Source organism: Sphaerodactylus townsendi, linkage group LG08 (genome assembly GCF_021028975.2).
Source record: "Sphaerodactylus townsendi isolate TG3544 linkage group LG08, MPM_Stown_v2.3, whole genome shotgun sequence".
Lineage (NCBI taxonomy): Eukaryota > Metazoa > Chordata > Lepidosauria > Squamata > Sphaerodactylidae > Sphaerodactylus > Sphaerodactylus townsendi.
Genome location: NC_059432.1, coordinates 87370178 through 87384440, shown reverse-complemented (window position 1 = coordinate 87384440; position 14263 = coordinate 87370178). Strand labels below are relative to the sequence as shown.

General features: G+C 40.6%; 1 protein-coding gene across 1 annotated transcript in view; it reads right to left on the bottom strand.

Annotated features, from left to right (window-relative positions):
• Positions 1–8164: 8164 nt before the first annotated feature.
• Positions 8165–14263, bottom strand: part of MED12L (mediator complex subunit 12L) — a 201523-nt gene continuing 195424 nt past the window's right edge. The window contains 2 exon segments of the mRNA XM_048507092.1: positions 8165–8848; positions 10063–10144. Coding sequence (XP_048363049.1) covers positions 8796–8848; positions 10063–10144 — 135 coding nt within the window. The 3' untranslated portion in view covers positions 8165–8795.

The window sequence follows — 14263 nt, the reverse complement described above, 5'->3', positions numbered from 1 at the left end:
AATGTATTATAGCTCCTGGTTGAAAGAAACAGAAACCTAGAGCTGGAAGGAACTTCTAGGGTCATCTGGTATAACTTCCTTCACAGGAACTTCCTCCACAATTCAGGAAGTTTACAGCTACTTCCTTCCCCCAGTGACCCCAGCTGTATGCCCAGACGAAGGCAATGTGGCCTGGAAGAAAATTTCTTATTGACCCCGAACTGGCAATTGGCATTTACCCTGGGCATATAAGAAAGAGTCGAACGCTGGCTCATCCTTTCTTGCCTTCCCTCTGACAAGCTGCCTAAATTCATAGTGACTCATGGAATCAGCATTGCTGCTAGATGGCCATTTGACTAAACAAACAACCAAGGGAGAGCATAGCACCTTCTGTGAAACCCTGTTCCACTGAGGAACTGCTCTGTCAAAAATTCTTCCTAATGTTTAGTTGGAAATTCTTCATTTAGGATGTTGTGTGGTTTCCGGGCTGTATGGCCATGTTCTACTAGAACACGGCCATACAGCCCAGAAACCACACAACACTAGTGATTTCAGCCGTGAAAGCCTTCGACAATACATTCTTCATTTAATTTCAACCCACTTGTTCTGATCCACTTTTCTGGGACAACAGAAAACAACACTCCATCCTCTTTGATAGCCGTTCAGGTACCTGAAGATGGCCATCATTTCACCTCCTCTCCAGGTTAAACATACCCAGCTCCTTCAACCTCTCTTCATAGGACATGGTCTCCAGACTCTTCACCATCTCTGACACCTTCCTCTGGATACATTCCAGCTTATCAACATCTTTCTTATCAACACAGTACTCTAAGTCCCCTTCTGCACATGCAGAATAATGCACTTTCAATCCACTTTCAATGCACTTCGCAGCTGTGCGGAATAGCAAAATCCACTTGCAAACAATTGTGGAAGTGGACTGAAACTTCATTATTCTGCATGTGTGGAAGGGGCCAAAGTGATACCATCACTTTGCGTGGTCTGGTCACTGTATTTCTTAGCATGCATCCCGAAACTGTATTTGCCTTTTTAGCTACCACATCATCCTGCTGAATCACATTCAATTTGCACTCTACTAAGGTGCCTAGATCCCCTTTTCTTCCCCACCCTATAATTATGCATTTGATTTTTTCCTACATAATAGCAGAACTTTACATTTACTACTGTTGAATTTCATTTTGTTAATTTTAGCCCAGTTTTGCAACCTGTTCACATCATCCTGAATCTTGTTTCTGTCTTCCATTGTGTTTGCTGCCCCTCCCACTTTAAAACCACAAACACGCTGTCACTCAAAGAGTAACCTGTTTGTGATGGTTCTTTTCCTAGGCTTGGAGTTGCTTTCAAAGTGAAGGGGCCTGAGGTTGGATATGTCAGCTGCTATTTTCCTTTGATGCCCTGACATGGATAGCCCAGGCTAGTGTGATCTCATCAGATTGCAGAAACTAAGCAGGGTTGGTCCTGGCTAGTGCTTGGATGGGAGACCACCAAGGAATACCAGGGTCTCTAAGCAGAGGAAGGCAATGGCAAACCACCTGTTATTCTTTGCCTTGAAAACTGACTGGGTTGCCAAAAGTTGACTGCGACTTGACCGTACTTTACACACATATCCTTTGGTATGTGAAAAAGAAAGCAGAAAGTGACAGCTGTTTGCAAAAGGTAGTATATTTAAGGATGTCTTCCTTTTGGTTTTATTGGTTTTATGATGCCTAGAAGAAATCATATTCAGCTTTTATTAAGGAATTAGCTTAATTAACCCCACAGATTTGTGGGGTAGTATACAGTTGAATAAACAATATGAAAATGAAGTTCCACCATAGCCCACCTGAACATAAAGCAGCTCCAGTTCTTCCAAAGATCCTCATGACTGAGTTCAGCAAATCACCAAAAGCAAAGAAATTCCAAAATTGTAGTGAGTGCACTGTCATAATTCAGAATATCCCTGTAAAACATTATCATATCGAGGTTTTCAAGGATCTTCAGCAATCAGAGGCTGCAATCAAGATTTTCTTACTGTAAGCCATCTCCAGCTGCCAGATTCATCTGAAGGACAAAGTGGTCAGTCATGCATGGATCCCACAAACACTGAGCGAGTAAGTAAGAGGGTTTGCCTAGTGCTGAACTTTTGTATGAGATTTTGCAGATAAAAAGAGGGAGGCTTTTGCTTTTGACATGTAAGTACTAGAAAAACATTGCTGGGTTAGATAATTTTTTCTTTCTTATTTGAACTACATCTTAAATGGCATGATTCCTGAAGCAGAGTAAATTAAGCAGTACACTGCTTTTGACAAGAGATCATCTCAATTAACTTGACATAATGACTAATACAAGTAGAAGACACTACTTCAGGATGCTAAGCTGCTAAGTCTCAATAGATTCAAAAATAATTTCACAAGGTCTGGGTGACTCACAGATCATATACAATCTAAAACTACATGCCAAATGATATCAGGCCCAAATTTGTTTCTCTCCCATGCTGTATATTGCACAACAGGTAATTGGATCTTGACCTTTTTTAAAGCAGACACAAGGAATTCAGAATTTGATGAAGATTGGAAAGACTAACAGCAGATTGAGTGAAGAAGTGTAGAGTTTCAAAGAACCTGTCCCTTGGAGCCACCATTCTAATTCACCAATGAGTCTCTGTTGCAGCCTAGAGTAAAACAGAACCGTCATGTAATGTATAGTTTGTTACTGCTGGAGGTTTCCATCATAACAGGTCCACCTATCATGCAGTCATTAGAAAAAATGAGTAACTGAGAGTAGAAGTGGAGCAGCAGTGGCATAGTGGTTAAGAGTAGGTGCATTCTAATCTGGAGGAACCGGGTTTGGTTCCCCGTTCTGCCGCTTGAGCTGTGGAGGTTTACCTGGGGAATTCAGATTAGCCTGTGCATTCCCACACACACCAGCTGGGTGACCTTGGGCTAGTCACAGCTTTTTGGAGCTCTCTCAGTCCCACCCACCTCACAGGGTGTTTGTTGTGAGCGGGGAAGGGCAAGGGTATTGTAAGTGCCTTTGAGTCTCCTGCAAGAGAGAAAGGGGGGATATAAATCCAAACTCTTCTAGAAATAAATTGTTCTCTCCTGCCTTTACTGATACAGGCTCACAGACAACTGAAAGCCATGCATAAACCGTACAAGCTACGTTGAAACATTTACAGCTCATAATGTAGCAGCCCTAATAGCACAGATGAGCATGATCTCAACAGTGCTTGGACAGCACTTAGAAGGAAGACTGAGAGAAGCACAATGGCAAACTACCTCTGCTCATCTCTTGCCTTGACATTCCCATAAGGCAGAAATCGATGGGGCCTCCATGAGTCAGTTGTGCCTCAGCGGCACACTTTTACCCAACAGCTCTTAATAACTTGTTAAGAATTTTAAAAATCTACTGTCAGTGAAAATAATATTGCCCTTGGATATCGAGGGAAGAATAATTTTGACAAGAAATTCAGAATAGCATATTTTTAGTTTGCCACCAAGGGTTTTTTCCCCATAAACTCAGCAATGTACAAAGATATCACAATAAAGAGTCTGACATCCCACAAGAATATGAAATTGCATTGGCTGGTAATGCAATGGTAAGGTTTTTTATTTTACGTAATTGACTAGGGTTTTTTGTAGAGATTGTTTATTCACAGTAAACCTTATCACAAGGTAAATGAAAAGAGAAGTTCATACAGAAACATGGTAAAATAGTCCCAAGTATCTCTAAATGCCCTATACAATTCACATTCAAAATTTGTGCATCTAATTCTAAAAGGATATCACAGAATACTCCAAATTTCACAAAACAGTAGTGGTTTCAGTTACTCGAATATGAGCAAATATCACCTCACAAGGTTAAAATATTTTATCTTCTATAATAATAAATTTAATGAATAATTTACTTGTGCTTTATAGCAAGAGTGTAAATACAGCAATATTTACACAAATAAAAAAGTTTAAACTTTTGAATAGCCATTGTACAAAAAAAGGAGTAACAACCATCCCTGTGACTATAAAACTATGGTTGAGTTCTCATAGACATCAGATAAAGTGGTGACCAGTATCTAGATGATACTACTTCAGAGCCAATTCACATGACAGCTTCACAGGGGATGTGCAAACTGTCAACAGACATGATCTTGGATTTATGGGAATGTTATCCACAAACATGCACTGCCCAGATTAAGATTGATCATGGTGTATAATGTGGAATTGTTAAGTTAGCTACTCTGTAGAGGTATGTATAATAACTGCACCAATGGTTCAAAACCCAATTATAATGTATATTATTAATAAATACACATTTTGATAGATTACAGTCTTTGTATATCATTTAACCATGCATTTACAAAACCAACAGCAAACTCTCTTACAGAAATAACAACTTATAAACCTCTATACTTTTTTTTTTTTTACAAAGGTAACAAATTATAATCCTTTCCTTTTTAAATGACAGGCATCAAAGTGTGGTGGAGCCAGAAGACCCCCGGGTTGTGTCCTTGTCACAAGGACTTCATTTGGCCTCTCCTGTATAAAAATGAGTTTCAACATGACACCTGGAATGAACACAACAACTAACCTAAATGCATAATGTATAAATGCACTTACAGTCTCACTGTTTATTTATTTATTTTATTTATTTTTTTTCAATTTATATAAGCCGCCCGATCCCAGGAGACTCCAGTTAGATGAAAGAACAACATTATCTTAAATATCAACAGGAGACAATCATACAAATATAAATATATAGGCTCCATCCCATAAAATAACTTAAAACTCATAAAAAACAATGAATAACCATAATACATATATAAACAGGTCAGGCCCTCGCCCTAATTTAAAACCTACCTCCATGAGGGGGGGGCCAGTGGGGCTCCCTCATATGAGGGACCCTGATGTACACCCCAGCGGAGCAGTGAGCAGTGAGGGGCACCATATTAGCAGCTAGCCACTCCAAAGCGCCAGTGGAACAACACGGTCTTACAGGCTCCTGCATGGAACCTCACCCAGGTCCCTGCAGGGCCCTGGACAGCTGGAGGAAGGGTATTCCCTGGGCAGGAGACCCAGTGCCATTGAAAGTCCCTGGCCCGCTGCGGGAGGTAACCGCATCATGGGGGGCCGGGGACCACCAGCAGGTAGCCTCTACAGAATGCAGAGGAGCCAGTGAAGTTTTATTGGTTAACAATTTCCCAATACAATTTCTTTATGCAGCAATTGCTGCTATTGTAAGTTTTTTCGGGACCCTCTCCTAAGGAACAATCATGACAACAAAAGTTATATCACTGAAATTACATGCCCATAAATGCTCAGAACAATACTATTTGTAATAATAAAAAGGTATTTTTCCAAAACCAGGGTTTTTAAAAACCATCACATGTAAAAGAATCACGTACTACTGTATAGGCACAGGAACACTTCTCTCCTACATCCTAAGCTAATTCATGAGGGTAAAGGACTATCCCTGGTAGGTAAAATATATCCTGCTGACCATCTAATTAACTTCACCTGTGTTTACAAAAATGGTGAACAGTCAATAGATTGTTTTAGTCCATTAGGAATTACAGAGTCCAGCCTGTAAGTGTAGAATGCTTTCTTTTCAAGTAGCTGCTGTTTAATGGAAGATGTCTTTTCACAAGTATCACTTGTCTCCAGGACCAAAAAAATGAAGAGAATCAGGTAAATGTGACTTCTCCCAAAGGTGAGCCTCAAGAGATGCCTCTAATACATGGTTCTTGGTCTGGGATAGATGTTCCAATATATGTATCTTTAATCTACGGGTTGTGTGGTCCACGTACCACAAAGGACATGTACAACGGACAGCATGCATTTAGGTTTTCTTTGTTACAAGTGGAAAAAAATCCATACTTTTCTTAAAATGTATTTAATGTTAATGACTGTATCCTCCTAAAGACATAGACTAAAGACAGAACAGTTACCACATTTGAAGTGTCCTGTAGTAATAGGTGTAACCACTTACATCAGCCTTGGCAAGCCAGTTCCTTAAAGTTTAACTTCTTCTCCATCCCAATAAGGGAGGACATTCACAACCTGCTATCATATGTAAAATGGACCAATATTTCTTTATGATCTTCCTTATTCCCTTGCTGCAAATAGAAAAAATAGTGATTTTCTTGTCTAAAGACTACACCTTATGTAGCAATAGAGTAACTCTGTGCGTATTACAAATTGTTACCTCTGTTAAAAAAAAGTATAGAGGTTTATACGTTGTTATTTCTATTAAAAAGTTTGCAGTTGATTTTGTAAATGAATGGTTAAGTGATTTGCAGAGACTGTTATCTGTCAAAATATTTATTAATTAAGAATATACATTATAATTTTGAGCCATTGGTGCAGTTATCATTACATACCCTCTACAGGTTCAGCCTGTTAGGTGCGAAGAGAGGGGGATTAGCAGACATGGGCAGCCCAATCCAGCATCTGTGGCAGGAAGGGAGGCAAAATATGAAGCAAAATCTCCCTGCTGCCAAAAAGCCCTCCCTTGGGTTCAATGGATTTACACTATCCTTTGGCCTGGGTCATTGTGTATCTGGAAGCAATGCTGGGGTAGAAGCCGACTAACATTGACTCCCCCCTGGCCACACCTCCAGAATGCTCCTGTCATGCTAGCAAGGCTGGGACGCTATGACACTCACTAGCGGATTTGCCCCTCCATTGGGGTTTGTGCCTTCGGGAGGGCATTTTTGCTGGCATAGGGCTGCAACATCTCTGCAACTCCCTTCACCACCACCACCACCCCAATTTGCGATTGGACTGCAAATAGCCCCATAGAACTCCTGTTTGATCCACTGGGGAAACATGTCCATCAGCACATCTACATTTCCCTAATGGGCAAACAGCTCCCTAAGGTTGTCTGAGATTAAGCAAATGGTGCAGGTGAAATGCTTGTGCCCCCACCCTCAGCATACTGTATTAGCAACCTAAATCAGGCCCCTGCACACTTACAAACTAAGTTTCCAGCATGGAACTGCCAGCACTCGAATGGCTGAAAGTCCTCAAGGTGACATGAGACCTTTGAAACAAGAATCTGTCATCAGATTTTTGGTAAGAGTAGTCACATGACAAGCAAGTACTACCTAGTCCTGCCAGGAGCACTGCTTAGTTCTGAGATACTTGTTTCCTACCTCCAGGAATATCTTCCTATCACCTGACAACTCACCTGCTCTCTGAAGTGGTTCAGCCAAGTCACAGGTTTAACATCTAATATGCTGTGCATGAGAGCTAAGCCTATTTCACTGAGGTCCAAGGCTATAGTAACCTAAAGGGTTTCACATTTCATCTAAATTATGAGATAATTATGAAAACCAGTAGGAAATATTATTTTTTTAAAACCACTTTTCTGAAACTATTTTGGAAAATAGCTATTAAAAAAGGCCAGGTTAACTTGTTACATTCTGCAGATGGTCTGTGTTCATGTAGTTCAACAGAGTTGAGAGAAACAAAACAAAAATGTGTGTGTTTAGTAGCTCTAGCTTCTTTTTACTTTTAGCATTCTCTATTTTATCTTCTCAAATACCTGTGAGGTAGGCTGATGCTGAGAGTATGACTGGCCCAAGGTCACTCAGCAATTCCATGGCAGAATGGGCATTCAAACCTGGGTCTACTACACTCTAGTCCAATATGCTAGCCACTTCACCACCCTGGTTGTCAACTAGAAGGATAGGCAGTCCATTTATAACCGGGTACATGTATAGACTGCAGAATGAGGTGGCAAAATCTTGAGATTCTAGTAGACTAAACCTGTTCAAGTGGCAACTATGAGATCACATTTTGACTGCTCTATATAAAAATCTTCCAAGAAGAAAAAATTAGCACAGTGGTACAAAAAAATTCAGCCCTGCCTGATCCCTGATTTTGCTTTTTTTTTTTAAACTTACAGATTGTATTATCTTAATGTGGATTAAAAATGTGGTCACCTACAGTGGTCTATTAGCACATTCACTGCATTCTTCTGCATGTTTAGACCAGGATGCTGCCCCACCAACTTCAGTGGGACTTATCAGTGGGAACTGCTGTACAGAATTGCAGCCTGGAATATGCCCAACTGTTATGATTTTTCTAGGGCATATAATGTTTTTTGAGCAAAGTCCACAGTAGTTAGGCTCTGATCCTTCAAAAAGCAGTCATGTTTAGATCCTTCAAAAAGCAGTCATGTGGCCAAAATCTGCATTGAAAAGAAAGTCTAACAAATTTTATTATTGTTAACCTGTGAAATTTTCATAGAAACTTTATAAATACAAGTAAGGATCCATCTTCAGGAACTTTATTACCTTCAGGAAATCAAGGGGGTAGAAATCAGGACATTTGAAACAAATAATTTTATAAAGTGCTTGTGAAAGCTACAGAGTCAAAATTAACATTATGGAAATCAATATACATTTGATCAAATACTAAAAGGTGAAAAAAATCGGCATTTATGCAAAAAAAAAAAAAAGGAAGTACCTTTTCAGTTGGCAGTTTGGTCCAGTGCAGTTCTTAAGAAGGAAAAAACCTCAGCATCATTTCCCTCAAAAAGAAAGTCAGGATTTTTAACCCTCTTGAAAAAAGTGTTAATACCCTAAAAGCACCAAATCTATATATTCTGCAGCAACAATGTTCTTCATATAGGCCCACATAACCCATATGTTTAAAATCAGTTATATGCCAAAAAAATCACCTATTTTTTACATAGTCACATTCGCAGCAGCACAAAAAGAAAAAAATTATCATAATAACCATGTTTCCAATTCTTCAGTGTAAGTTCTGTGTTTCCTATTCTTCAGTGCAAACACTTGGTCTTGCTCCTGTCTTCCAGATTCAGAAATGTGAAGGGTGACCATACAGGTTCACACCTTGTTGTGGCTGGTTAACTAGGAAACAAGAGGGGGGGGGGTTCATTTAGATGTGCTATACACAAAGATTGAAGGCCCCATGCCAGATTGCGGAAGTCAACAGGACTTATTTCCAAATGTGCAGAGGATCAGAGTTATGACTAATACATAGATATGACTCTGCTTAGAGATATGACTAATACAGGTCCTTCAGATACCTGTCCTGAAAACAGCAGATGCAAATAATTCATTCAGTTTCTATGCCATCTCCCTGACTTTCTTAAGCAATTGTTTCAGTCCTTTGTCTTGCAAAGGTCAAAACACCTCCTCAGCTTGTTTCCTGCTCCTGATATAGTTGAACAAATGCTCTTTTTAATGCTTCCGGTTAAGAGCTAGATTTTGTATACTTATAATAAGCAAATGGAATTGACCTGAAACAGATTGACATCCAGACTCTGGAATCTCCAAGCTGATTCAGCTTTTTCTGGGGCTTTCTGTTTCTCTTTGACAACTATTCCCCATTTTTGTTATCAGACCTCACCTGTTGTGATTCCATGTCTGTATGCTCCCTTCCAGCTCTCTTCAATGTACTTTGCAGCTGGATTTTACTGTGTGGGATACCACAATCCACTTGCAAACAACTGTGAAAGTGGATTGAAAGTGCATTATTCTGCATATGCAGAAGGGGCCTAAGCATGCCTGCTGTATTTGTTACCCATCAAAGTAGTCACAGATAACCAGCCATGCAATGTGGTATGATAAGTGCTTGACAATCCTTGCCAATTTCTGCAGTCTCAGGAAGCCAGCAGAAGCCAGCAGCTTCTGATAGGCCACCACTCAGCAAGGGTGGTGAGGTACATTTGGTTGGGTGGATCAAATCTCTACAGCCCTGGCATGCATTAAATGCACATGTTATTTGGATATCTTACAAATGTCTGGATTAACTGCCACAGCTTCCCAAAGGAATTCCATGAATCATAGCCCACCTGATTTGTTGTCATCCTCACAACTGACAGATAAACTGGTTTAATTAATCACTTGGGTATTGCAGGTAAGAATTATGCTTGTGAGTAAATCAACAGAAATGCTGGCAAATACCCTACCCACCCCTGCTGAGCCAAGTATTATAAAAAAAATTACTGTTATAGTAGAACTGACCAAGACCAGATTTATTACCTCAAGAAAATGAATGGTTAAAAATGCCTCCTGAAGATGCAAGGGGTCTTTGGAGACATAAAAAGTTGCATACTTACTTGACAGCTGCTTTTGGAGTTGTCTGACGAGAGCAGCTGTCTGCTGCTGCTGTTGTGTCTGTTGCAAGCCTTGTCTTGGGAACTACAACGATCAATATCAAGAGAGATTAGCAAAATACTGCTATACTTCACATACTCAGCAATACTGTATCACAGTCATGAGCAGGAAGATGCTACTTAGGAAAGTCAGGGGAGAAGGCATCATCATGATGTCCCTTCCCTTCCACACTAATATCATGGTTAGAACAGAATGTAGAGGATCAACCCATGTCAAATAGCACTGGACCTGGAGCTCAGGTTTGTTCTGTATTGCAAGATTTTTCTTTGACTGAGACTGACCAAAATGAACTAATGACCAGATTCCCTTTTTGGCCGTTTCATAACATTTGAATGACAACAGGTCAGAACTTAAGCAAGATGATCCATAAAGAAAAAATATCTTCCTTGTAGGATCCTCTGAAACTTTTTTCCTTTCAAGAAATTAAAAAAAAACAACAACAGAGAATGGAATACAAATACTGGCAATTTGAGGAGGCCAGATTTAGGAAGATTCAGTTTTGCCATCTCCATTATTACTAACAAAAAACAAAAACAAAAAGCACTCTCAAACACATTGTGGTCCCGTTAGAATAGCGTTTGGACTTGGAGCGTTAACTTCAGCAGATTCTGGTCAGCATGTAGAAGAGAACATAATAAGAGCCAAGCTGGATCAGACCAAATAGTCTAACACTTTGTTCTCACAGTGGCCAACCAGCTGCCTCTAGGAAGCTCACAAGCAGGAAGACTGCAATGGCATCTCCTCATCTCACCTCATCTGCCTTTGATACTGAAGCAAGTAAATATCCATCAAGACTCATAGCCATTGTGACCAATAGCCATTGATAGCCTCATTTTCCATGAATTTATCCATTTCCCTTTTGAAGTAATGGTGCTGCCCAGCTAAATCACTTGCAGCCCATATAAACCCTGTAACTCACAACAGTTGCGTCAAATTGCCCTCAACTTCATCTCAGTTCCACCAGCTGTGGCAAACTGCCCTCGATATTTAGACAGCAATGGCCTCAGACAAGGCATTCTGTCTTCACGCATTTTTTTCACAATTATTTTATGAGGATAAATGAGCATGTAACATTTTGGGTATTAAAGTTATGTGCTATGTATAGGAGACCTGTGAGTATTAATTTTATTATTATACTTTTATTTACTTTTATTTACAGATGAAAACTATTTCCCAAAAAGAACTAAAATGGTTGGCTCTACATATAAAGTCTATGTGAAAATCTGAAAGAAAGATGATATATCTGATGTTAATATGGACATCTGGATAATGCTAGCATGAAGCAATACATGTATGGGGGGTGCTAGGACAGGGAGGTCATGTCACACTTTATTCCATTTCATTCTCCACAAAAATGATGAAAATCCAATCTTTAAATCTTCCTATGTTCACTCGGAAGATAATGGGTCCCTTTGGAATTGTTCCTTCATGTGTTCATAGCAGTTTGGATTAAGTACAATGCTTGCTTGGGAGTTTAGAGGCCTATGTTCTACTTCCACTCCAGCTAATAATATTTTCCATACATTGAAACAAATTCCTTTAGACTGAGATTTCTCAGAGAAATGATCAACAGCTGGCAGCTTGTGAAAGCTGCATGCAACGAAGGTGGAAGGGATCTAAACAACTGAAAGTACCATTATTTCAGGCACAGCTGTAAGCAGTTGGATCCCTCCTTCCCCTTACCAAGGGTGCAATGGAGGCATGAGAACCAAAGACTGGCATCAAAGCAAGACACTGCTCCCCACAAAATGGATGCCTTTTTGAGATTCACCTTGTGTTTCAAGCCAGGGAAGGAAGACAGTTGACTGGTGAACTTTCCCCCACTCCTAAGACTTGCCTGGCTGGACAATGGGGCTAGCTAAGGGTCAGACAGATTATTCCATAGAAATCTAAATGGAAGTGTGGATTTCATGATCAAATTCCAGTTGGAGGAGTCCCACATAACCTTGTTAAATATGACTTTTGCTTTCAGTCTTAAAGACTACATTACGTTTGCAGTGCAAACTTCCTGACCTACGTGGTACTTTTTCTGAAAGACTAACAGCACCATTGGGGGGGGGGGCTTGTGGGGAGCAGAAGAGCCCCCATGCCAGTGAATTTGTCCCCCCCCCACCCTGCATAAGGGACAGCACCATCAGGATAGGTAGCAAACAACAGGTGTCCCGCCGCCCCTGAGCTTCACAGCAGCAAAATCAGAAATGGTCACTACTGCAGAGCCATTCTGGCAATCCAACATGAGGGGGGCAGGCTGGGGGTTCTGAGGCTTTCACTCTACGGGCACTGTGACTGACGCCCAGACATATGCCACCCATGGTTGTGTAAGTTCATTTAACCCCATGGAGGACTTTCAAATGGCTAGGAAAGTTGTTTGTTTTTTCTGCCTCCCCGTACCACTTGAAAGCCCTCTGGAGGCAACAGGGCAATGCAGCAGTGGTGCCATCCCCAGCCATCTTGGGCTGTTCACTAGAATTTGATCTTGCATGTTTTGTCAATATAATTAGTAATGCCCCCCCACCCACCCCCCGAACCAAAACAAATCAACAATAAATTCAGGATTGTTGACATGAAGTAGATTGGAGCTTATTCACTATGAGCAGCCTGCCAAACATTTATTTTTTAAAGATATGTTGGCAATCCGACTCTGGCAAGAAATGTAAAAGCTGGTCAAAACATATCTCTTCCATATGTTTCTTCTATAAGGCATTATTTATCATTTTGATAACTAAATATTTTTCTTCATATCTTCAGAATTACATTTTCAGTTGGGGCAGGCCAGCAAAGATGGTTATATGATAAGTTGGTGGGAAAATGATGCTTCACTGTTTTATGGCATTCCAAAAAATATTGAGTACATCTGTCTCTTAAAACCAGTACATATTCAGAATAGTCATGGTTTGCCCATGTTCACTATTCAGAATGAATCAATCCAAAATCTGCCTTACAGCAGCACTCACAAAATTCCTCTTCAGGCATTACATATGCCCATATGTGTGGGAAGAATATGCTACACACAATTTTCCTAACACACCAAGCTGCCATTTTGCTGAAAGAGAAAATAAAAGGTATCCCAGCTTAGGTACATGTGTACCAAAATTCTTCTTGTTCATTTTCTGGGTGTTTTTTTTTTTTTTGCCATCATCACAGTTGACTTATGGTGTCCAGGCATAAACACCATAGGGTTTTCAAGGCAAGACACCATAGGGTTTTCAAGGCAACATAGGGTTTTCAAGGCAAGACACGTTCAGACTTGGTTTGCCATTGCCTGCCTCTGCATCACAACCCTGGTATTTCCTGGAGGTTTCCCATCCAAATACTTGCCAGGGTCAAAGCTGAGAGTCTGTGATGTCCTCAGAGTCACCCAGCAAGTTTCCATGGCAGAGTGGGGCTCAGCACCTGGGTTTCCCAGATCCTAGTCCAACACCTTAACCCCTACACTACTCTAGCTCTCAGAATCCCATATATAAAGTCAAATTATCAACTGAAAAGGGCTCAAATATTTCAGAACTGGGTGTTTACTGTTAGTAAGGAGCCACTAAAAGTTAGTGTGTCGAACTAGGATCTGTGAGATTCAGATCTGAATCCCCCCTCAGTCATGGACGCTTTCTGGGTGACCTTGGGCCAATCACACACTCAGCCTAACTTTCCACACAGAGTTGTTGTGAGGATAAAGTAGAAAAGGGGGGAATGTTGTACACTGCAGTGCGTCTCCACTGGGTTTCAAGAAAGGCAGGGTATACATTTAAGTAATCAAAAAATAGAAATACATTTGAGTTATTGTGGTGTAAGTCCATCTCAAGATGGCAGCACAATATTCTGCCCCACCCAAAGGCATTGGGTGGATTGATCTTGAGGCATGCAGACCCTGCTATACTGCAGAGGCACTGCTGGTTCAGAGATATACACTGGATAGGGGAAGGCCAAGGTAAGGGAAAAGACACATGGGCTCATACTGGAAGAGTAGTTATAGCTTTGCTGGAGTTTATTTACAATGCTGCAAAGGCTATGAGAGTTTGAGTTGGTCCCAAGGGGAGTACCTAGCTCCCATGAATAAAGTATCCTGAGAATAGGGGCAGCATGTGACTGATCACTAAGGCTGTTATACTGCTATAACAGTTGCCTCTGAACCTAATGCACTATGGCACT